At 42.2% G+C, this 22552-nt stretch overlaps 1 protein-coding gene and 1 long non-coding RNA gene across 4 annotated transcripts in view; one reads left to right on the top strand and one right to left on the bottom strand.

Annotated features, from left to right (window-relative positions):
- The window catches only part of RPRD1A (regulation of nuclear pre-mRNA domain containing 1A), a 40288-nt gene extending 22625 nt beyond the window's left edge, over positions 1-17663 (bottom strand). For all 3 annotated transcript variants that reach the window (XM_081836355.1, XM_081836356.1, XM_081836357.1), the window contains exons 1-6: positions 17435-17663; positions 3708-3837; positions 2690-2796; positions 2497-2591; positions 968-1094; positions 685-860 (exon numbers count right to left, since the gene is read on the bottom strand). In XM_081836355.1, the coding sequence (XP_081692481.1) occupies positions 685-860; positions 968-1094; positions 2497-2591; positions 2690-2796; positions 3708-3837; positions 17435-17585 (786 nt within the window). In that variant the 5' untranslated portion in view covers positions 17586-17663. The remainder of the gene's footprint in view (positions 1-684; positions 861-967; positions 1095-2496; positions 2592-2689; positions 2797-3707; positions 3838-17434) is intronic.
- On the top strand, positions 4443-8788 carry LOC309327246. Its single transcript, XR_014150473.1, has 2 exons — positions 4443-4506; positions 8656-8788. It is a non-coding gene; the product is annotated as an uncharacterized lncRNA (long non-coding RNA).
- Positions 17664-22552: the final 4889 nt, after the last annotated feature.

Genomic DNA, 22552 nt, shown 5'->3' with positions numbered 1-22552 from the left:
TTAACCTGTTTCACCAGCATATAACATTCATTTTTTAAAGTCATATGTGTATCCCATTAAGATTCACAAATATACATCTAGCTTAATTCACCAAAAGCTTTCTTGTGCAGACTTGCTAGTGGAGACTATGGGTTGGATCTAGGCTAAGTGAATTCAATTTCGGTCCTACTGAAATCAATGGGAAAAATCAGTCCTAACAAAGTCACATTGTTTTTGGTGGGAAGCAAGTGCAACTAAGGCTGCAATCCTAACCTGGGACTCCATGGAATTAAATAGGACTTGCATTTGAATAAACATGGTTAGGACTGGACTGTAATGTATTCTGGGAAATAAATCACTGGGAAATTATGCACTAAATATATATACCTAAAATATATCTACTAATATCAAACATGTCCAAGGAGTCATTTGAAATTTATAAAATGTTACACGTCAAATCTTAACGCCTATTCCCCCCACCCCCTGGACTGGTATATACAATAAGATTATTGGCGAATACTTAATCATTAAATGGTGAATAAAATTTCAAGTGACAGAAGCCTTCCTAGCCACCTGCTGCAAAGAAAAAGATACAAGAAAACAGATCTAATACCTAGATCTAAACTTTAAGGGAAGTTTAAACATGGTCAAGCATTTTAATTAAAAAAAGCTAAAGAATAGAACTACCACAACAAAGTCACGCACTTCCAATGTTTGCTCTTTCTCTGAGAGGACTTCTTTTTGGCATCGCAGAAAGTCTGACAACATCCGAGTTAGCTGTTTCCTATCATCTATTTCAGCTGCCAACCTGCCATTGTAATCCGCCAGCAACATGCATGCGTCATCTACCATCTTGGAAAGCTGCTCTCCTGATTCTTTGTCTAGAAAGAAAAACAATATTCATAATTCAACACATTATATATCATCTTGGCAAGCCCTAACATTCTGTCCTGAGCTACATGTCTGCCAATGGTACTACTTCCCTTACCTGTTATTCTGTCAAGCAGGGACACGTCTTGAACCTCTACAGGTAATGAGGCTATTCTCTGATGAACTGCTGCATCCCCAGAGGCTGCATTTTCTAACTCTTGCAATGCTCTTATGAGATCTGCAGTCTATGAGGGAGAAAGTATACTTTAAAAAAACAGCCAAGTATCTACATATAATGCAGCAGTACTGGAGACAAGAACCTAAAGCACTGATTTTTCTTTTTTAGACAGTGGGACCTGCATCAAAATATTGCAGTGTGGAGTGCTCCCTCCTATTGTGGGTTCCATCAAACCAGCCACTGCTTTTTCCTGGATGCTCCATGTCATTCTTATACCAAAAAGCAGATTTTCTTTCCCAGATAGACAGCAGTCTACTGAATATGTTTAGTCCTTATTAGGTTGGTTTTGATGCCCACCCCCCACTTAGGCTATTTCCTTGAAACATTTTTGTGCACTACTGCAAATCTCAGGGTTCCCCCAAGTTGCAACAGCACTTACAGCCTGAGCATCGGAAACAAAGGGAACGATGATGACCTCTGTGAGAACATAACATTTTAATACAAAATAGACTAAACATTTCCCTACAACTGTGTGGACTCCTGCTTCTCCATTTTCCCTAGATCTACTTGTCCATGGCAATCACAATGAAGAACCTATTTTGACAATACCCAGCATTAACAGGTATTGATTTGAAAGTAAATCTTCTTCTCCTAGGAATTTCAGCCCCAAGCGACTTATACTACTATTCATATTTTCAAATGTTTTAAGAAACTGTATTATTCACAAGATGGATACTATCTAAACTAATGCAAAGGCTTCATACATTGTTTATCATGCTTTTTGCTGAAAGGTTAAAAACATTTTGCCCTATAAATTTATAACAAGGTAGTGTGACGAAACATTCTCCCTGCCCCCCATATCCAGACTCATTTCTGTACAATACACATATTAGATGGGCAATATTGCAACTATATCCATCTATGCAGCAAAGCTCTATACAAGGCAGTTATTCAATACCAGCAATGATATTGGAGGAAAGTTTCATACTGAAGGAGCAAAGATTATTACTAGCCACTTCTGCCCAGACTGTCACCATAGCAGGAAAATGTGCCCACATGCAGTCCCTTTCAGGATACATTTCTAAATCTCCCCATCTACCACCCAACTGGGTAGGATCAGCCTGCCAATCACCTGCTATCATAATGTCAGTTGGCTGACACGTCAACATGGAAAGAAGGATACTGTAACTGCCAATCAGAGGTCACAGGGAGCCCCTTTTAAGTTGAGCATTTCTCCCTCTGGAGGGGAGGGCAACTTGGATTCAAAGTCCTTCTCGTAGCATTGGGTTGTTGTTTTTTAAATTGCTACGTGGGTCAAAATGGAAACTGTGCCAGACATAATTAGGCTCAGGGGCTGGAGATTCCACACACCTGCTTTAAAAAAATCAAATCAAATGTTTGGAGATAGTAAATCCAACACTTGGAGGCAACACTCCAGCTACATTTTCACTTTCACAGATTATTTCTACCTGTGGAGGGTCACATGGAGAACTTTGAGTTGAGCAATTATTGTCTTCCACATTTATCTGTTCATATGGGCGTTTTCTTGGGTTTTTATCACCATCTAGAAATTAGAGAGAATAAAATTAGAGACATAAAAAATCTGCTGGAAAGATATGTGAACCATAAAAAGTAAAGTTGTATGAGCTGAAATTTACTTACACAAAGCCTGCCTAAGCTGTTCCAATACATCGTTTTCATAAACAGATCTTTCTTCCCAAATCGACAGCACTCGACCTAGGTGCTTCTTACAACTCTCATCAGTCTCGCTGTGGTAGGGAGAAAAAGCAAATACAGCACTAATACATGGCAAGGTAAGGCAGAGTTAACAGATACCAGAATTCAAACCAAACCATGTATGAAATTTCAAGTCACCACATCCCAATAGAATGTTGGGGTAGTTAAACAGCTGAATGTTCAGCTGGTAAACAGAATTCATCTCCCAGTTTACTAAGATACAACAATCCTGCTTCAAATAGCTCACTAAAATGTGTAAAGCATTATCAGACCAACCACTCTGTGGCTTTCGGGGGGGGGGAGGAGGGGGTATTCTCATAAAGGTGTAGAGAGAGAAAAAAAGTATCTCCAAAAAACTTTTCTACTCAGCAACACTTCAGAAGAAATTGAAAGCATCATACCTTCCTGATACACAGAACTGAACAGTTCCTTGATTACTTGTTACCAATCTAAATATTTGTGGCCATGATACTAGATCTGTGTAAATGAAGTTTAAACTGAAATCCCCATATTAATGTATTCTTTTGATTTCTTTGGAAACAGTTGTAAGACAATCTTACTCAGCTATGAGTGATTGACAAAGAAGAAGTAACAGCTAAAACATTCCTCTTTCCTACATGAATTATAAACCTTTCATTGCCTTGATTAGCAACATAATGAATGAATAAAACACATACTGAAGTGGACAACTGGAGCTAAATAAACAGTAATACTCAAATCTAAAGTCAATTAACTTTTTTTAGGCTATTATCGCAGCAAAGTACATCTCTTATTCATGCCACTTTTGAGGTATGCTAAAAATCAGCAAACAGTTTTCAGTAGTTTCATCCCCTCAAAAAATCTAATAAAAGGATAGTGTACGGTATTGAGTTGCTGTGATAAATATTCCCAAATATTCCAATAAAAATCATTTCCATGGGGTTGGGGAAGAGAACAATTGTACCTGGAAACATGTTTGAAGGCCTCAACTATGACTGGTGCGAAGTCTTTTGTAAATTCAGGTCCTTTTCTTTTGCTGTTCTGAATTACATCATTGGCCAGATACAAGAATGTAAGCTTCCTGTTTGGTTTTGCTGAAAAAAGAAAAGAAAGGGTGGGGGGAGAGGGATGTTATAACAATACTGAAGCAAATGACAATAAGGATTTTCCCAATGTTAGTATCAGTGATGTGGGGTGGATTTCCCCCCTAGTGCTTTATTTTTCTTATACATTTGTAAGTTCATTAACAATGAATGGATGCCAATTGCAAATATAGCATTAGACGAGCTTGGCAGTTTCAATTTATAAAATACAGGAGAAATAAGCATGGTAAATTAGATCACCCTGTAAAGGTATGAGAAAGTTTTCTAAAGCAAACTGAAAATTTTGTAATATGTTTTATCCTAATTTACATAGGAAAATATTTCAATTCATTAATTTCCAGAAACTTCACATCATTGATTCGTAATTATAACCCTGCTTCCAGATGAAACAGGAACTTCTGCACAACTATCCTCTGAACTTTATAAGTAAGCAAAGATTTAAATACAGGTACCCAAATAAGGAACCTAATCCAACATAATAGCCTTGGGCACACACTGTGTTGACTTCCTTGACTTACCCATAGATAAAATAAATAAATTAACCTACCCCTAGTACCTTTAACAGCAGTTCGAAAGCACGCCCGGGTGCAAGTAGATAAATGCTACTACAATAACGATTACACATGCCCCATGTCCCAGCCAACATACACCATGTTCACGGTAGGGGTAAAAGTGAACACACTGTGTTTGTGATTTGAATTGTCAAAGGCTCTGGGGTGTCCCTTCCTTAGGATCTGATGTGCAGATTAGCTCTCTTAAGGTGTATCAGAAACCTCAGTTTCTGTGTGAGAAATAGTGTGAGGCCATATTTTTCTCTGCACTTTGTGCTGAGCTTCAAAATGCACGAACAACCAGTATTCCAACTGCCAACATAATCCAGGCTACCACATTTTGCAGCAATTAAAGTTTCGGAAACACCATTAAAATCAGCCCAAAATACAGCATATTACAGTAGTCTAGTAGTGCAACGCCAATCAAGAGCAGTTGTACACCTCCACTCTGGCTGGCTGGCTTTCCAGCCCCCACTGACTCCATTTTATCTGCAATATGTTCCATTTTGTTCACCCTCACCCAGTACAAACAACTTTCATAGGCCTGTTCAAAAGTTCCACAAGCTCCTAGAGATTTCTACATGGGAAAGAGAAGTTTAGGTACATGTAAATGGAAGTTGACAGCACAGCCCAAACCATCAGATGACCTGCCCCGGCAGTTTATTATAGATCAGGGGTGAGGAACCCTTTGGCTCCATACATACCTACATAATTTTATTTGTATGTCACGTTTCCATGTTCACAGTGCTTTACAATGTGAAAAAATAGGGGGGGGGCCCACTAGGGGTGCATTGGAAGATGGCCGACAATACCATCTCTCCGACCCACACGGGGTAATTAAGAGGCTGTTATGGGAGTAGGCAGCCTCCCTTGTTGCCCCAAGGGAATGGGGAACACTGCCCTTGCCTGCTGTGCCCATAAATCACCCCCAAATTCGAAAGAAGGGGGTGAGGGCACTAGGCAGAATGCCCCCGTGTGGACCTTGGCTCTCCTGGACGATGTCTCTGATTGCGCACTAGCTGCAGCAATTTGGAATAATTAATTACAAAAGAAGCAAATGCACATATTTCAAGTGAAGAAGGGGAGTGAAGTCTGCTAATTTAAGGGACCTCTGCGAAAGAAGACAACGGGTTGGAGCAACAGGAATATTTTACAATGAAGATACACCAAAGGCTGGGTATGTCGGCAACAGGACTGAATGGGGGGGGGGGACCTTTTTTACTTTCCTTCTATGTGATTTACCAAGAACCCCTCCTCATTAGAACCGTCGGTTTAACTGACCCAAGCAGGATGATTAAGGTCTGTGTGGAGATAAACTTTAACCAAAAGTATAATTAAGGAGATCGAGAAGCAATAAGAGCTTTTGGAATGGCGCAACAATTAATTCAGAGTCGCCATCTTGCCAAAGGATTTACAGCCGGGAGGAGGAACGGACTTGTTTTCAGACTGCGTTCCTGGTGAATCTCCTCAGAGGTTTGAGAAAGGAGGCAGATTGGTGAAGATTAATGATGCTAAGACTGTTTTGATGTATGGAAGTGATGTTATATGTTATATGGAAAATGTCTGGATATGGCTACTGGATAAAAAATAATAATATCCACGCAGGATTACAAACTGTTTTAACCAGCTTGTGGAGACTATCAGAGGTCACAAAGAGAAAGGAAAAATATATGAAAATAACAAGAGATGTGGAAAAACAATAAGAAAGGACTGGATAGTGCTGTGAACATCATATGGTTAGATTTGTGGACATTAAAACAGCAGCAAGAAGCAAGAAGTTGATTGGATCCCCTTTGGAACTTGAAATATGGGTACCCCCAACAAAAATTAAAAATTTGGCTGTGTGATTTGGAATTTATGTAATTTGGTTTGATTTGATGTGATTGGTCGGTTAATAAAAAAATATTCTTAAAAAAAAAATACAATGTGAAAAAATACATACCATATTTTTTGCTCTATAAGACGCACCAGACCACAAGACGCACCTAATTTTTGGAGGAGGAAAACAAGAAAAAAAATATTCTGAATCTCAGAAGCCAGAGCAGCAAGAGGGATCGCTGCACAGTGAAAGCAGCAATCCCTCTTGCTGTTCTGGCTTCTGGGATAGCTGTGCAGCCAGCATTCGCTCCATAAGACGCACACACATTTCCCCTTACTTTTTAAGAGGGAAAAAGTGAGTCTTATAGAGCAAAAAATACAGTAATTACAAACATATGACCACATAAAAGTGGTCATAAACAATAAATAAAACATCAAAAAGTACACGACCAAACAGAACAATTTCCTTGTAAATACTAAGAACTAAAATAAAGATCTTAAAAAATTAATAATAAAAACAATAACCACTGCCCCCTGCAACAATACCTCAGCCCAAGAGTCTGTTCAGAAACCTCAGCTTTTGTAGCGGGAGTCAGTCCAGCCACTGCCCTCTCAGGCCAGGTAGGAAAATACCTGCAATGGAGCATGTCTTCCAGAACTCACAGTCACAATCACATGCCACTATGACTTCACATGATTGGTAGTTGGGTTTTCCTGCCCTGTCAAAATCGCTTGTGTGGGGTCCCAAAGCAGCTGGCTGTCATGCAAGGGGAGTTGTCCGCTTTATACTTTGCAAGGCATCCCACACTTCTTTAAACTCCTGGTGCCAGAAATTTAAAGGGGAAGTGTGAGGACACTTGCAAAGGGCAATGCTCAGCCATTGGGAGTGTGCCTCTCCCCACTGTTGCCTGCCCCACATCTGACATCATGAGTAGAGATGGGAAGGTCTGGGGGGAAAGCAGGAAAATTGGGGGGGGGGGGTTCCCCCGCCCTCCCCCCCCCATGAAAAAAGGCAGGGGGGGGAGAGAACCTGGTTTCCCCCCATTTTTTCCGGTTTTTTCCAGGTCTTCCCATCTCTAGTCATGAGGAGCCTTAGTGGCCCATGTTTGACCCGTGGCCAAGAAGCTCCTCATGCCTGCCTGATATAGATGATTGTGCCTCCTAAACTCAGATTTATACCATGGCTGATGATACTGAAAGCTACCAAGAGTTCTAGAAAATACAACTGGCTTGGACTCATCCAATTCATTCCCTAACATATGTATCCATCCTGAAACCAGAATCCAGATTATCAGTATCCTCTTTAGAAAAAACCTAAAAAGGCTACCTCATTCTCCAGTAATTTACTCAAAGGGGGAAAGGTTAGAGACTGGACTATAATTAACCCTGATCACTAGGTCTAAGCTTTAGATTATGGTGGGGAATATTTTTGACTCCCATTGGTCAACTTTGACAGGTAGGAGTGGCAACTCACCTGTCAAAATCCCTTGCCCTTTGTGAGTTTCCCTGCACTACTTCTTTCCATCCCCGATATCAGAGGTGAAAGGGGGAAGTGAGGGGACACTCACAAACTCTTTTGCAAGTCTCCTGTGCTTTGCCTTTCCATTTTAACATGATTAGATGGTGTCTTGGCTACATCCAACTCTGTTAAAACTACAGTATGCCAGTTAGTGCAAATGTGAGTGTATTTATCTGCAAAATATAAAGCAAACTGTGAAGCAGGCTTTCAATGGTTCCTTCACTTCATTCCCCAGATCCCTATCAATACAGCCCCTCACCTAAACAATAAAAATAAATCACAGCTAGCAGTTAAAATTTGCGGCATTAAGAGACATACAAGAATCTGGGGAAAATATAAAAATGTTCACCAGATGTTGAAAAGAGATTACAAAAGTCACTCAGAGAAAGGAATATCTGATAGTTATAATTCAGTGTATTCAGACTTTTCATTTTCTCTCTTATTGTTCTCTTAAACAAGAGGGTGGTGCCCTCCAGACTCCTCAACCAAGCCCTTGGGACTCTCAGAAGGCCAGACCCTGTCCGCAGGCTGCTACCTGCACTGGCTGTACTTTACACCCTCCAGAGAAACACTCTTTAAGAGTGCAGATTCAAAACAGTGGTGCCTCGCAAGACGAAATTAATCCGTTCCACGAGTCTCTTCGTCTTGCAGTTTTTTCGTCTTGCGAAGCACGGCTATTAGCGGCTTAGCGGCTATTAACGGCTTAGCGGCTTTAAGGAAAAGGAAACAAACTCGCAAGACGTTTCGTCTTGCGAAGCAAGCCCATAGGGAAATTTGTCTTGCGAAGCACCTCAAAAAAGGGAAAACTCTTTCGTCTAGCGAGTTTTTCGTCTTGCGAGGCACCACTGTACCTTAAGAGAGGTGTGGATTGTATATTGGGTGTCCAAGCTTGTTTACATAAAAGTTTACATACCCTTGTAGGAGGAGATGGGATGTTCTGCACTCTTTTCTGCTCCACACAGAAACCAATAGGTGCCAAGGAAAAGAAGCATCCTCTTCCATACCCAGCAGAGTAGCCGACCACACTGGCTAGTAACATGTTTGCAGCAAATAACCTTTGTGAAGCTTATTTACAAGGCTGCCCTGAAGAATGCCAATGCAAACGTCACACTGAATATAACGGGGGGGGGGGGGGATGAGTGCAACCACAGTAATAAACGTATTTCCAGCACCCTGCCTGTGACTAGCAGAAGCAGAATAAGATCAGCAACTATATGCAAATTCATTTATTTTATATAGCAAAATTCTGCTTGTTTTGACAGCTCTACTTTACTTCACCAAACCTTTATTAGGCATTACAAATATAGTCCATCATAAAAACATTCATATATAAAAATAAAAAATATATACATTTAAAATATATAATAACAAGGAATTCATTGGGATTTCTTCCCACTAAATAGTGCCATTCACCACTCTAAGATATACTATTGACAAAAACTTAGGACCCTTGCAGTTACTTTGGGGCTAACGTCAGACAGATAGAATCTGATATTTTCATTGTGCCGTGATATTACACTTCCTCAAAAAGGGGATAGCACACATCTGTGTAGCTAGTTGTACAATGGACAGTAGAATAGAATATGTTCTACAGTGTTTGGCACATTCAAAGAACATCTGCAATGTCTATTATTTCTGGAAATGTTTAAATGTCTGCCCTTGAAAAAGCTGAGGAGAAAACGTTCAGTTAGGCTAATGTAAAGGCTGGACTGGAATTATTTATTTTGAAATATAAGTGATGATCCTGTTGCATTTAATCCATATAACTAGGGGAAGCAATTTTTATTTACAGCTGGCTCGATGTTTTGTTTTTCAGTGTCCCTTAATCTGGTTTGAATATTGCGATAAATATATTGCTCATTTGACTATACAACAGTTCCAAGTCAATACCAATAGATTTTGCTATGTAAGAGTTCAAACCATCTGGATTTATAAGAGTCCCTTAGTAAGTCAGAAAGCAGACTCAAAGGCTGGCAATGAAAATGGCAATGCAAATAGTATTTTATAGTGCTAGCCCATACCCAATATTCCACTGTCTGTATACCTAGTTCTGTACGCATTGTCTCATACTTGATTGAACTTGGGAGCCCCAGGATATGTCTCAAGAAACTTGAGTGTATCTTATCCAAATGACTATTATATGCTTGTATCTATATTGGGATCTCAAAATGTAGCTGGGACAACACTTTAGTTTGAAAAATCTCCATAGTAGCTGGTATAAATTGGTTACCTTTCTGAAAATAAAAGTGAGCTACTGCTCAGGAGATACACTTTGCCTGTTTTATAGCACTTGTGTGATGGTTGGACCAAACTGAGTTGCTCTGGAAAAAACTCCCACGGTATCGGTGCATCTTGACTTGCTAGATTTCTTATCCTCTTATTTTCCATTTCTCTAATTTCCGGGAATTAGAGAAGACCAGAATTTTTGTCTTCTCATAATTTATTGAAGCTTTATTGGTTTCACAATAGAAAACCAGGGACAGTAAAAGACGTTTCAGACCTATCCTCGTCGGTGATAATAAGGCTGCATCATTCGCATACCGTTGTACCTTGGATCTCAAACACCTTGGCTCCTGAACAAACCAGATCCTGAACAACTGAAACCCAGAAGTGAGTGTTCCAGTTTTTGAACTATTTTTGGAAACCTGGCATGGCTTCTGCAGGTATTCCTGCAGCCAATCAGAAGCCGCAACTTGGTTTTTGAACAGTTCCGGGAGTCAAATGGTCAAACGGACTCCTGGAATGCATTCTGTTTGATAACCAAGGTACAGTAAAAGTGCAACTGGATTTTGACTGATTTGGGGGGAATGTGATTTATTTTATTTTTTAATGTGCTCTGGAAGATCTGAAAAAAATAAATTAAAAAGAGAAGGGACAAGAATACACCCATTTTGTATTAGGGATGTCGGAATTGAGGTGACCTTTGGCACTGAGTTTGATTTGGCAGATGTTGAAGGAATATAAATTGTGTATTGAGATCAGCAAGCATTGATGGATTCCTAATTCTACAAGCTTTTGACAAGTCTTAAGAATCCAAATGCAGAAGTTATTAATGGTAAAATAATAGCTATTAGATAAAAGTTTCTATCCTGCATGATGGTTGTTAAAAAATCTGAATTGTGTACCAAATTCTGCTGAAAAGAGAGAATCAACTAATTAGTGGGGAACTTACATTCCAGCCTAATTATGATTCTAATTACCTAGGCCATACATTTTCCCCAGAGAAGCCAAGCCCCTTTATTTACTTCCCTGCCCCTCCAAGGCTCAGTGCAGATGCAGTTCAGATCTGGAAAACCCCTCAGGCTTCTGTGATCCTCCTCTCTCCTACTTGAACTTTCTTTCCCTCGTCAGCACTAACTATGGCTACCATTCTGTCTGCACCAACTGAATGTTTGCCATAATTCCTCTGGGATGGTGGCATACACGTGATCACTTAACTCTGTGTTAACTATGCACTTAAGACTCTGAAAAAATACAAGAAAACTATTCAAAGGCCACATTGTATCAACATATAATGAGCTGTATATTGAAAAATTCTGCAAAATTGATGACTGAAGAACTGATACTTCCTTCAGTGCAAAATTAATTAGCTAACAATCACTCAAGGAGGCATTAACAGTTTCACAGCCGTAGCAACATGTTTGTTGTGACTGTTTAAGCCATTGTGTTAGTCATTACAGAAGAATATTAACTGTTGAGCTAACAGCAGCACATATATACTATGGTTCTTTTATCATAAGGCACTATCTTAAATCACTCGCATTTCCCACAGTGACAGTCAGAGGGGGTGGAATGGAAACAGTGATCAGAACTGTCAAATTATTTCTTTCATATGCAGGAACTTACACCCGTGTAAGATTGTTGCCCAAGATTAGCATAACTGCTAGAGTGGGTAGGAATGTTATAAATTCAATGAAACTAAATTCAAGTTCTTTTCCTTTCAATGAAACTACCTGAAGTATGACTGTGTCCAGATCCAACCAAGTCATACTCTTTAACAGATAAAGTGCAAAAACTCTTCTGATCTATGCTGTCTAGCATTTGGGGAGGAGGAATCACTATCTTTATCCTTTATCTATTGTTTTGCTGTGTCCTGTTCAACTTTAACATTAGATGCAGAAACAGAAACAGAATCCTAATTCCCCAAAGTATCTCTCTCCTTTCCCCAGCCATACCTTTAAAAAATGAAAACAAAACAATCTGACTATTGATCAAATGATGATTTCCTCAGCTAAGTGTTACACTACATAGACTCCATCTTATTAAATAAAAATTAAGAAATACACCAGGTGAATTCATTTTAAAGAATGAAATATTAATTCAGAGCCAAAGTGCTGCAATTTGTATGAACGGCTACTTAAATGTTGATAACTTTTATTTTTCAAGGACCACCTCTCCTTATAGGAATAGACCCAGACCCTGCAAATGTCATCTCAGGCCCTTCTCTTTTCTGTATGCCCATTCCACAGGAGGTCCAGAGAGTGGCAACATGGGAATGGGCCTTTTCAGTGTTGGCTACCTGCTTGCAGAATGGTCTCCTGGAATCCTCTTTGTCCGGCTTTTGGCACCAGACAAAAACATTTTGTCTGGGCTTCTGGCCCTTAGTCTGAGGGCTTTTCAAATATTTGTTTTTGAAATCCACAAAGTACAAATCTGCTTGCACTCACTAAAGGGTAACACTCAGTTATCAACTAGCTTTACACAAGGAAGTTTGGGATTTTTTATGAGATGAAGCTGGACATTACAATTGGTAAAGAAAACTAAGCAGACCTGGTTCACACGAAACACTAAACAAAATCATGGCTTGGCCCAGATGACCAAACCCCAGTGTTCAAAACTCCCATTGTTTTAGGCGCATTTTGTGACAGGGAATTTCATTAGCATGAGCAGTTTCTGAGCTCTGGGTGCAGTAATGAACCTAAAATTTCAGATTAAAACTACAAAGTGGAAGGAAAGGAGGACCTTTTTCTGCCTCCCCACTTCCAGCTCCTCTGAAGACTGGAGAACAGACCCTCTTTAGAATATTAGGGGGGTGGGCAGGGGAAGGACTAGACCATGTGAAAATTGAACATAATATTTTAGCTGCAGTTCATACATTTTCAACTTTCTAGTCTTGTTATAAAAAAGTGTGCCTAGACATTCTGTTGTTGTGCCCATAACCTAGGTTTAAGGTGCCATTTAGCTCCTAGCTTTCACATCTCAGTTTCTAACACTGGACCAAACATGTAGTTTCATGGAACAAAGGCTATGACTATTGTTCTCCGCCACAGTTCTGCTGCACCAAGCCACACTTTTACTTAGGTGTTGCGTCCAAACATAAGTTTGTTGTTTGTCTTGCTCCAGACAATTAATGAAGGATTTTTTTGTGGTTCATTACTGAACCTAACTTTTCCCAGGTCTCCTGCAGGATGACCAAAATTAGATTGAAAACTTTTGTGTCATCTGAACCCAGCAAACTGTTTTTAATATCAACGATGGCTTGTTTGAAAGCAAGGAGCTTCAGGCCATCATTTATGAAGCTGCCACATGTAAACAAAACATTGTTAAAATTAAGCACACTAAGTTGTGGATAACTGAAATCTGAAGTACAAATCTCCAAACTTCTCATGGCTGCACAGGTGGAGGATTGGAAATAGAACTGGGCAGTGCACAAAGCCAAGGTAAGGTGAATCTAAAAAGCAAATAATTATAAATACTCTGGCAAGAGAAAACTTGCCAGATGGTCATTATGGTGGTATATTCTGCCTTCAGAAATAAAAGCATTAAGAAAATAAGTACACACTTGTATCGGTTCGGTCCTGGTGATAATCATGAATTACCACAACCCAAATTGAGACACCCATATCAGAAATACATAGGCAATTCAGATTCAAGGCTACATTTAATAATATAGTTATTTTAAACTCTAACAATATCGGGTTTAATTCAACCTAAGTTACTTGCACATACCTCAGAACAAAATAAACTAAGTTAGGGTGGATGCAACCCATAGTCATTATAATGCTAAAACCAAGCTACAGTACTTTTTTATTTAGGAATTCTTAGTTTCAAATATTGAAATAAAACCCTGCAATACACCTTTTGAAACATATTTATAGGAAATAGTAAAATGATTAAAATTAGGTGCCTTTCCAAAAATGCTCTCGGCAACACACAACAGTAATAAATACAATTGTTCCAAGTAATCAAGTAAAATGGAGCAAATGTATAAAATATGGTCCTAATGTAACACACACACACTCCAAAATGCAAGGGGGGATAACTCCAAAGTTGCACTTGACATAAAAAACTTGTGTCAACAAAAAACATTTTAAATGCTAGCCACATAGGTTTGCCACAATATGGTAGGGCATATAATTGCTACAGGAAGATTGAAGTGATGCACAAAAACATACAACAGTTGAACTAAACCCCAAAGGGAAGAAAATATAAGAACCAAAGTTCCCAGAGGGATAAGTTATTTCATGTGTTTTTCATGTCCATTAAAATATGGGTAGGCAAACTAAGGCCTAGGGGCCGGATCCAGCCCAATCACCTTCTAAATCCAGAATCAGCGTGTTTTTACACGAGTAGAATGTATGCTTTTATTTAAAATGCATCTCTGGGGTATTTCTGGGGCATAGGGATTCGTTCATTCCCCCCCCCCCCCCAATATAGTCCGCCCCCCCCCCACAAGGTCTGAGGGACGTGGAATGGCCCCCTGCTGAAAAAGTTTGCTGACCCCTGCATTAAAACAAGGTCTGAAGCCAGTATTACATCCATTTCTTTTTGTGAAAATGTATAAAGCAGTTGTTGAGGTGAACCAAGATTCAGCAGACCACTTTGACAGTGACAATGTATTTTTAAAATATTGGGATTTGGCCCCTTTTTAGGTTTTAATTATATCACCACCACACTAGTACATTTGCTAGGTGTTCCCAGTCTCAACCTTATAATAAAAACATTACCTCAAGTACACTTCATTGTTGGTTGATACTTGAGCAATGCTGGAAGTTTCACGACAGGTTGGCTAGCATAAAATCCAATTCATTTACCGCCTGCCGATTCACTTATACACTGGTACCTCGGGTTACATACGCTTCACGTTACATACGCTTCAGGTTACAGACTCCGCTAACCCAGAAATAGTACCTGAAGTACTTTGCTTCAGGGTGAGAACAGAAATTGTGCTCCAGCGGGGTGGCGGCAGCAGGAGGCCCCATTAGCTAAAGTGGTGCTTCAGGTTAAGAACAGTTTCAGGTTAAGAATGGACCTCCGGAACAAATTAAGTACTTAACCAGAGGTACCACTGTACTTGTGATTCTGAGCAACTCAATGAACTTGAGGCAACAGTCTCCCCAGGAATTCCTAGCACTTTGCAAAACTATGGTTGAAATACATACAGTGGTGCCTCACAAGACAAAATTAATTTGTTCTGCGAGTTGTTTCGTCTTGCGATTTTTTCGTCTTGCGGAGCGCGGATTCCCTGAGTGTTAACGGTTGTAAGAAAAAGGAAACAAACTCGCAAGACGTTTTTGTCTTGCCAAGCAAGCCCATAGGGAAAATCGTCTTGCGAAGCAACTCAAAAAACGAAAAACCCTTTCGTCTAGCGAGGCTTTCGTCTTGCGAGGCTTTCGTCTTGCGCGTTTTTCGTCTTACGAGGCATTCGTCTTGCGAGGTACCACTGCATGCAACTAATGGTAACCAAGGAATTCCTAGTTCAAATCTAATCTCACCTCACCCTGATCAGGCATCCACATTTCCACTTACCACTGGTTTCACTGGCAAAATTGGTAAGAGAAAACAAATTGTCCTCTATAGCTTGAAGTTGGGATAACCTCATAGTAGTAGTGCTAAGTGCAATGACAAGAGAAATTCCCACCTATATCTCCAAGCGAGACCAAGGTTGGGACTAGCTGTTCAGGCAACCAAAGAATTCCAAACACTTCAGTTGTCTACTACTGTATTTTAAGTGCAAGCTTATCTCGCTACTTCCAATGTTGCAGCTGACCATTTTGGCAAGCAGGTGTGGCCAAGGTGTTCAAAGCATCCCAACTGCACTCTGCCCAAAATAAGCGCAGTTGTCTTCCCCAAATTTGAAGTCACAGATGAGAGCATGAACATTGCCTGAATTCTCACATAAGTGCAATGCTAAGTACAACAATCCTATGCACAGTACAGCTGCCTTGAATTGTCTAGGTTACAAGGGTCAGTCAAAACTTGTACCTTTGTAAGATTTATATACCACCATTTAGATCAAGCGATTCAAATTATGTTTAGAAAGTAATAGCATTTTTGTATAGCTACCTGCTGCATAGAGACTGAACTGAATATTGCTCCATTTTTCACAATCCCCTTCCCCACAACAAAAATATATAATTAGATTATCTATACATTATAATTAGATATCAGAAAACGGTAATGTTGCAAGACCAGCAACAAATGATTTTTGTTGTTGTTTATCCCCCCCCCCGATAAAAGACAATCACCTTGACCAACAATGTCATTTTCATACCCCCATCAACAGCTATTATGGAAACCCTCCTTACAAGGGCTCCACACCCCCTTAAATTTTGGGTGGAAACTCCCAGTCTGTCCCTGGAGGGTAAACATGGTACTGAAATCAGCAATGGCTGAGACTTAACAGACATACAAAGAACCTTGATGCAGGGTTTCCAAAACTGTTTCAAGCTGTTTTTGGACTAAAATTCCCATCATCCCTAGCTACCAGACCCAGTGGCTAGGGAGGACAGTAGTCCCAAAACAGCTGGAGACCAACATTTGGGAAGCCCTGCTCAGTGAAACCAGTGGCGAAGCTGCATGCTCTGCTACTGGGGGCAGAGAGCAGACGGGGGCATGGCTGGCACCCCCAAGGTGTGATGTGCATCCTGGGAGTGTGGCGCGTGCTCCGCACGTGGGGGGAGAGCGGTGCGTGTCCGCCCCCCCCCCGCTGCGATGGCACCCTATTGGCGGGCAGTCTGCTCCCTCCACAATCCCATTCCTCCGCCAGTGACTGTAACCAGGCTTTTTCAACCTTGGTGTTGCTGGACTACATCACCCATCATTCCAGGGTACCAAGACCAGTGGTCAGGGATGATGCGTTGTAGTCCAACAGCATATAGCAACCCAAAGGCTGGAGTGAGCCTTAATTTAGGATTGTGGTGCACACGGTACCTTAACGCACCTATACGCAACAAAAATCTGTATCCCTCTTGACTCTTTAAGCAAAAAACCAACCAACCCTCAAGTGGTTTATAGAAAGGTTAAGGCAAACCCAAAAAGACTTTAAAACACGCAAAAGTCACAATGCCGAAACAGAGTAAAATGACCCCGCATTTCTAACCCTCGAAACGGGAATGCGTTCTCGGGAGCGCCTGCTCGATCTCAAGTGGCAGGGAGTTCCAAAGTACTTCCTAACAGGGGAAACGGGCCTTCTGCGGCCCTTCCTCGCCGCGCCCCCTTTCCTATCCCCCCACCCCACCGAAATAAAGGTTAGGGGGCGCCGGCACCTGTCCCTCCGCCGTTGCACAAGCGTCTTCCTCTCGCGGCCTTGGAGGCGGCTGGTCCCCGTTCCCTCCTGCCGGCCGGCCGGCCGGCCTCCGGGGCCCGGCGCGAGGGAGGCGGAAGAGAGGGAACCGCCGCCGCCGCGCTACCTTTCCCCCTCACAGCCGGCTCGCGGCCTACCTGCGCCACCTTTCCCCGCCGCCCCGCGCGGCCTCACCTTTGCGCAGCTCCCGCTCCCACACGGCGACGATGAGGGGCGAGTGCTTCCTGTGGTGGATGAGCCACAGGCTCAGGGTCTGGACGCTCTGCTGAGAGTTGCTCAGCTCCAGCAGCTTCCGCTCCAGCGCCGACTCCGAGAACGCAGACATCGCCTCGCCCGCCTGAAGCTGCTCCAGGGAAGCTGAAACGGAACCCGACGACGCCGGCGGGAGCAGGAGAGGGAAGCAGGCCGCGCCTCCCGCCTTCCCCCCTCCTCCTCCCCCTCCTCCCCGCGCGCGAGCGAAACGCCTCACCGAGACAAAATGGCGGCGGAGCAGCCGCTACGCACGCCCCCGCCGCAGCCGCAGGGCCACGCCCCCTTCCGCGTGACGCCACAAAGCGCGGGAAGGACGGTTGCTGCGGGAGTGGGGGTTGGGGGAGGGGCGGCAGGTGTGTCGCCTCAGAGGCTCCTCACCTGAGGGGGGGGGGGAAGCGGGTGCAGGTGGATGTATATATGGAGTTGCGTGTTTGGGATACGTGTACGTGGGTGGGTGTGTATGTATGTATGTGGGGGAATATATACCTGGATGCGAGTACACATGTCTCCTTTTAGGCCGCATCAATATTTGAAATTATGGGATGTGGGTGGCGCTGTTAAACCACAGAGCCTAGGGCTTGCCGATCACAAGGTCGGCGGTTCGAATCCCCGCGACGGGGTGAGCTCCCGTTGCTCGGTCCCAGCTCCTGCCAACCTGTAGCCTTTCTAAGCCTTTTAAACCATGGGTAGGAAAATGTTGCACCCGAGCAGGGACGAAAAGGAGCCAAACAACACCAAGGGGTTAAATCCAGAGAAAGAGTTTTTATTCTGCCAACCCGGGTGGGCAGAGGAGTGATACGGAAGGGGGGGGGCATGTCTTCTTCTTCACCTTCTTCTTCGCTACAATATATCCATTTATTTCCAATTGTCAATGTCAAAAGGGACGAAAATCTATAAAATTCATAGAAAATCAACGTGCCAATTTGCTCAATTTCTCTAGGACTCCATGACACCTCCCCTGTCCTCCATAATCCCTCAAGCAAGGTGTCAAGACCCTAATCCTGTCAAATCACTCTGCCAAGCCTTTCCTCCGGGCAATGCCAGTACATGGACCATTGTCTTCTCATCACCGGTACTCAGGATGTGCTTATCTGCGCATATCTCCAGCTCTGCATAGTCCCCCCTCCCTCCTCCATATGTTAATCCTGTGTAACCCAACCTCTTCTTAATGTATTCATGATGTAATCTGTGTAACCCAACCTCTTCTTAATGTATTCATGATGTAACTGGGATGTATTTTGCACTGTATTTTAGGACATGGAGGGAAGTTTCAAAAGTTCATGTCACCCCTTTCTCGCTGTTCAATCGCGCCTTGAACCTGTTGCGCAATAAACTTGGATCTTCTGCTGCTTGCTCCTGTCTCCGGCTGAGCTCATTTTCCTCCGCAGGGACCCGCGGACTTAGTCCGACGAGCTGGGTGGCAGAGCAGCCTCGCACTCAGGAGCAAGTGTGAAAAGTCACAAAACAAGCACGAGTTCACAGTCATGTGCACAAACATATATACCCCTTTCCAATTCCCTCCCCCTTTTCTCCTCCTTCCAGAGTCCTGCCCATGAATTCATCTGAGCATGAGCAGAAAGCTGTCTTGGGACTATTGTGGACTCTTGGCACCCTTCCCAGGAAAAGGGGAATGGGAGTGGTTCAGCATGTCCAAGAAGTTGCAACTAGAATCAGATAAGATTTGTTTCTCAGGCCTGCTTTGAACAGAGCCTATTCATTAGCCTTTAAAAGTAACATTTTGCCTATGCACAGCATCTTGTGAAAAAAGCAGAGACAAGCAGAGAAAAGGTGTTTTGGATTTTTAGAAGACAAAAGGAATTTTAGATAGTTTTGAGGCCTGGGGTGATTTTACAGACAGGATTTGGGTATCCTGTCCCTACAAACTTAGCAGTTCAAAAGCACGCCAGTGCAAGTAGATAAATAGGTACCGCTCCGGCGGGAAGGTAAACGGCATTTCCGTGCGCTGCTCTGGTTTCGCCACAAGCGGCTTAGTCATGCTGGCCACATGACCCGGAAGCTGTACGCCGGCTCCCTCGGCCAGTAAAACGAGATGAGCACCACAGCCCCAGAGTCAGCCATGACTGGACCTAATGGTCAGGGGTCCCTTTACCTTTACCTTATATTTGAAATGAAGAAGGGTGGCATCAATGACAGATTTATGTATAGGCTGAAGCCTAGGGCCTCTAAATCTAGGGGGCCTCCCCAGCCTGCCCACCCCCCAGCGGGCAGTCTCTCCTCTCCCTAAATTGCAAACCCAAGACTTCCTGCAAGGGCAGGGCAACGCGGGTCTAGTAATTAAGAGACTCAGGGCCAGCCAGTGGGGCCTAGTTTGAAACTGGGGCCCAACTTGAAATTTTTTTGTGGGGCCCTAGTTCACAGCCAAAGTTTGCAAAATCTTAAGAGATATATGCTAGGTCATTTTCACAAGGTCAGCCAAGCCCTTCAGAAATCAGGCCTGTTACTGAGTTCTTGTGCAAGTTTGCACAGTTAAATTTCTGGATTTTTAAAGGAAAATTAGAGAAGATTTTGATGAGCTTGAGAAACAAGCAAAAGCCACCTTGCCAAATGTTAACTACAAAACAAGGAGGCAAAGAGTGAGGGAACGGCAAAGAAATGACAAGTGCATCTGATGCCTTAGATGCACTTTCTTCAAGAGATGAGTTTAGGAGAAAAGCTTTTATTCCTATATTAGATGCACTTGAAGCCAATTTAAAAAGAAGTAGTATCATGTACAGTGATGTTGCACAATTGCTTTCCATTTTTGCTACCCTGATAGCATCTAAGCAAGAAATTCAGCAAGGTGTTGAACTGTTGATGGAATCATACCCAGAATATATTGACCTGAAACTTATTGATGAACTTTTGCACTTTCTTTTTTTATTATTATTAATTTTTTAAGAAAGTTTTTCTTTTACAAATTATTTGAACACAATCATATTCCATGTTACAGATTTTTGACTTCCCCCCGCTCCCCCCGCAATCCTCATACTTTTGTATTTATTCCGCATTTCCTTTATAATTATATTGCCAGTTTATAAATCTTTACAGCTCTTTTCCCTTTTACAATACCCTTTCTCATTCACAAAGCCTCTTTAAATCCAACTAGCGTTGTCTTCTCATCACAAATGTTTTCCAGATAAATCGTAAACTTTCTCCAGTTCTGAGTGAACTTGTGGTCTTTCTGATATCTAATTTTCCCTGTCAATTTATCTAGTTCAGCAAAATCCATCAGTTTCCGCCTCCATTCTTCCAGTGTCGGTAGTTCCTCTTGTTTCCACAATTGCTTTCCATTTTTGCTACCCTGATAGCATCTAAGCAAGAAATTCAGCAAGGTGTTGAACTGTTGATGGAATCAAACCCAGAATATATTGACCTGAAACTTATTGATGAACTTTTGCACTTTCACCTGTATGTGACACAAAGCCATAGGCTTACAGCAGAGCACTCTCTGTCTCATACAGACCTTTATCAAATTATATACAAGGAAAAAATTCAGATGGCCTTTCCTTAATGTGGAAGCAATCTTGCTTTTAGCGGTTTAGCGGCTTTTAGTGGCTTCTCGGCTTAGCGGATAAGCGGCTTATCGGCTTAGAAAAGGGGGGGGGAGGAAAAAAAACCTGCAGGAACTCGCAAGACATTTTCGTCTTGCGAAGCAAGCCCATAGGAAATTCATTTTGCGAAGCACCTCCAAAATGGAAAACTCTTTCGTCTAGTGAGTTTTCTGTCTTGCGAGGCATTCGTCTTGCGGGGCACCACTGTACAAGGGAAGGCATTGGCAGTTCCCTGGTCCCTAAGTCTAACACACCCCTTTGTCTTGTCCCACTATGGGGCGGGTAGGCATTGTGACTGAGATGGTTATCTGCCTGACACTCTTGGGACAGGATGTCACCGGTCAGGACTCCTTGGGAAGGCCCTGCAGATGTGACTTACATCCCTGGGATTATGGTGGGCTCACTCGCCCCTCCCCTTATACCTCACTTTCCTGGGTCCTAAACACCATTGGAACTGAGAAGATGGATACAACAGAATTTCTAAAGTTTTCCCATTGTGTCAGTGCATAAGATACATTTATCAGTGCATTGCTACATTTGGTAATGTGCAGCAGAGGCTCTTTGTCTTTGCCTCATAGGGTGGAGAGGCAAGGCTCGTGGTGGGGGAGGTCTCTCACCTCCACTTCAAATTTCCCACACTATCTTATTGAGCAGTTGAAGAGGTTCTTTTTTTGAAAACACTTGATCATCCTGGTATTTTCTAAAGACTGGAGTAAATTTGTAAATTACTTAAAAGACCACTGTAAGCAGTTAAAATCTTTGGCAGGGATGTAATGACACTTGTAACGTGGAATTATTTATGATAATTATGGTTATTTAACAGATAGAGAAGAGTAAAAGATGCAGCAAATTTAATTTTAAACATGGAACCCATGGAGGGAGGGAAGGAGGTCTGAAGGTTCAAAGAACCTTGTACTTTAATGTTCGAAATGGTTATGTTAAAATGTATAAAATTATGAAAAAAACAATTACAAAAATTATTAAAAAGAGGGGTTTTTTGGCTGGTGAGGTTGACCTCTGAGTTCTAAAGCCACATTTTGACCTGGGATAGACCCTGTCAGCAAGTGACTAATCCCTTGAGCAGTACACAGACAAAGGCTTTCCCCACAGTACGCAGCAGAGAGATTCCATGGTAGTTTTGTTACCTTCATGGCAGTCACCTGTGAAAGCCTTGTCCTGCTTGTGTACAGTGGTGCCTCGCAAGACGAAATTAATTCGTTCTGCGAGTCTCTTCGTCTTGCGGTTTTTTCGTCTTGCGAAGCACGGACATTAGCGGCTTAGCAGCTTAGCGCTATTACAGGCTTAGCGGCTATTAGCGGCTTAGCGGCTTAGAAAAAGGAAAAGAAAAGGGAAAAAATTCGCAAGAACTCGCAAGACGTTTTTGTCTTGCGAAGCAAGCCCATAGGGAAATTCGTCTTGCGAAGCACCGCGAAAACGGAAAACCCTTTCATCTAGCGACTTTTTCGTCTTGCGAGGCATTCGTCTTGCG

Source organism: Podarcis erhardii (genome assembly GCF_964252035.2).
Source record: "Podarcis erhardii genome assembly, chromosome: 13".
Lineage (NCBI taxonomy): Eukaryota > Metazoa > Chordata > Lepidosauria > Squamata > Lacertidae > Podarcis > Podarcis erhardii.
Note: the sequence above shows the minus strand (reverse complement) of the source record. Positions and strands in the feature narration are given on the sequence as shown.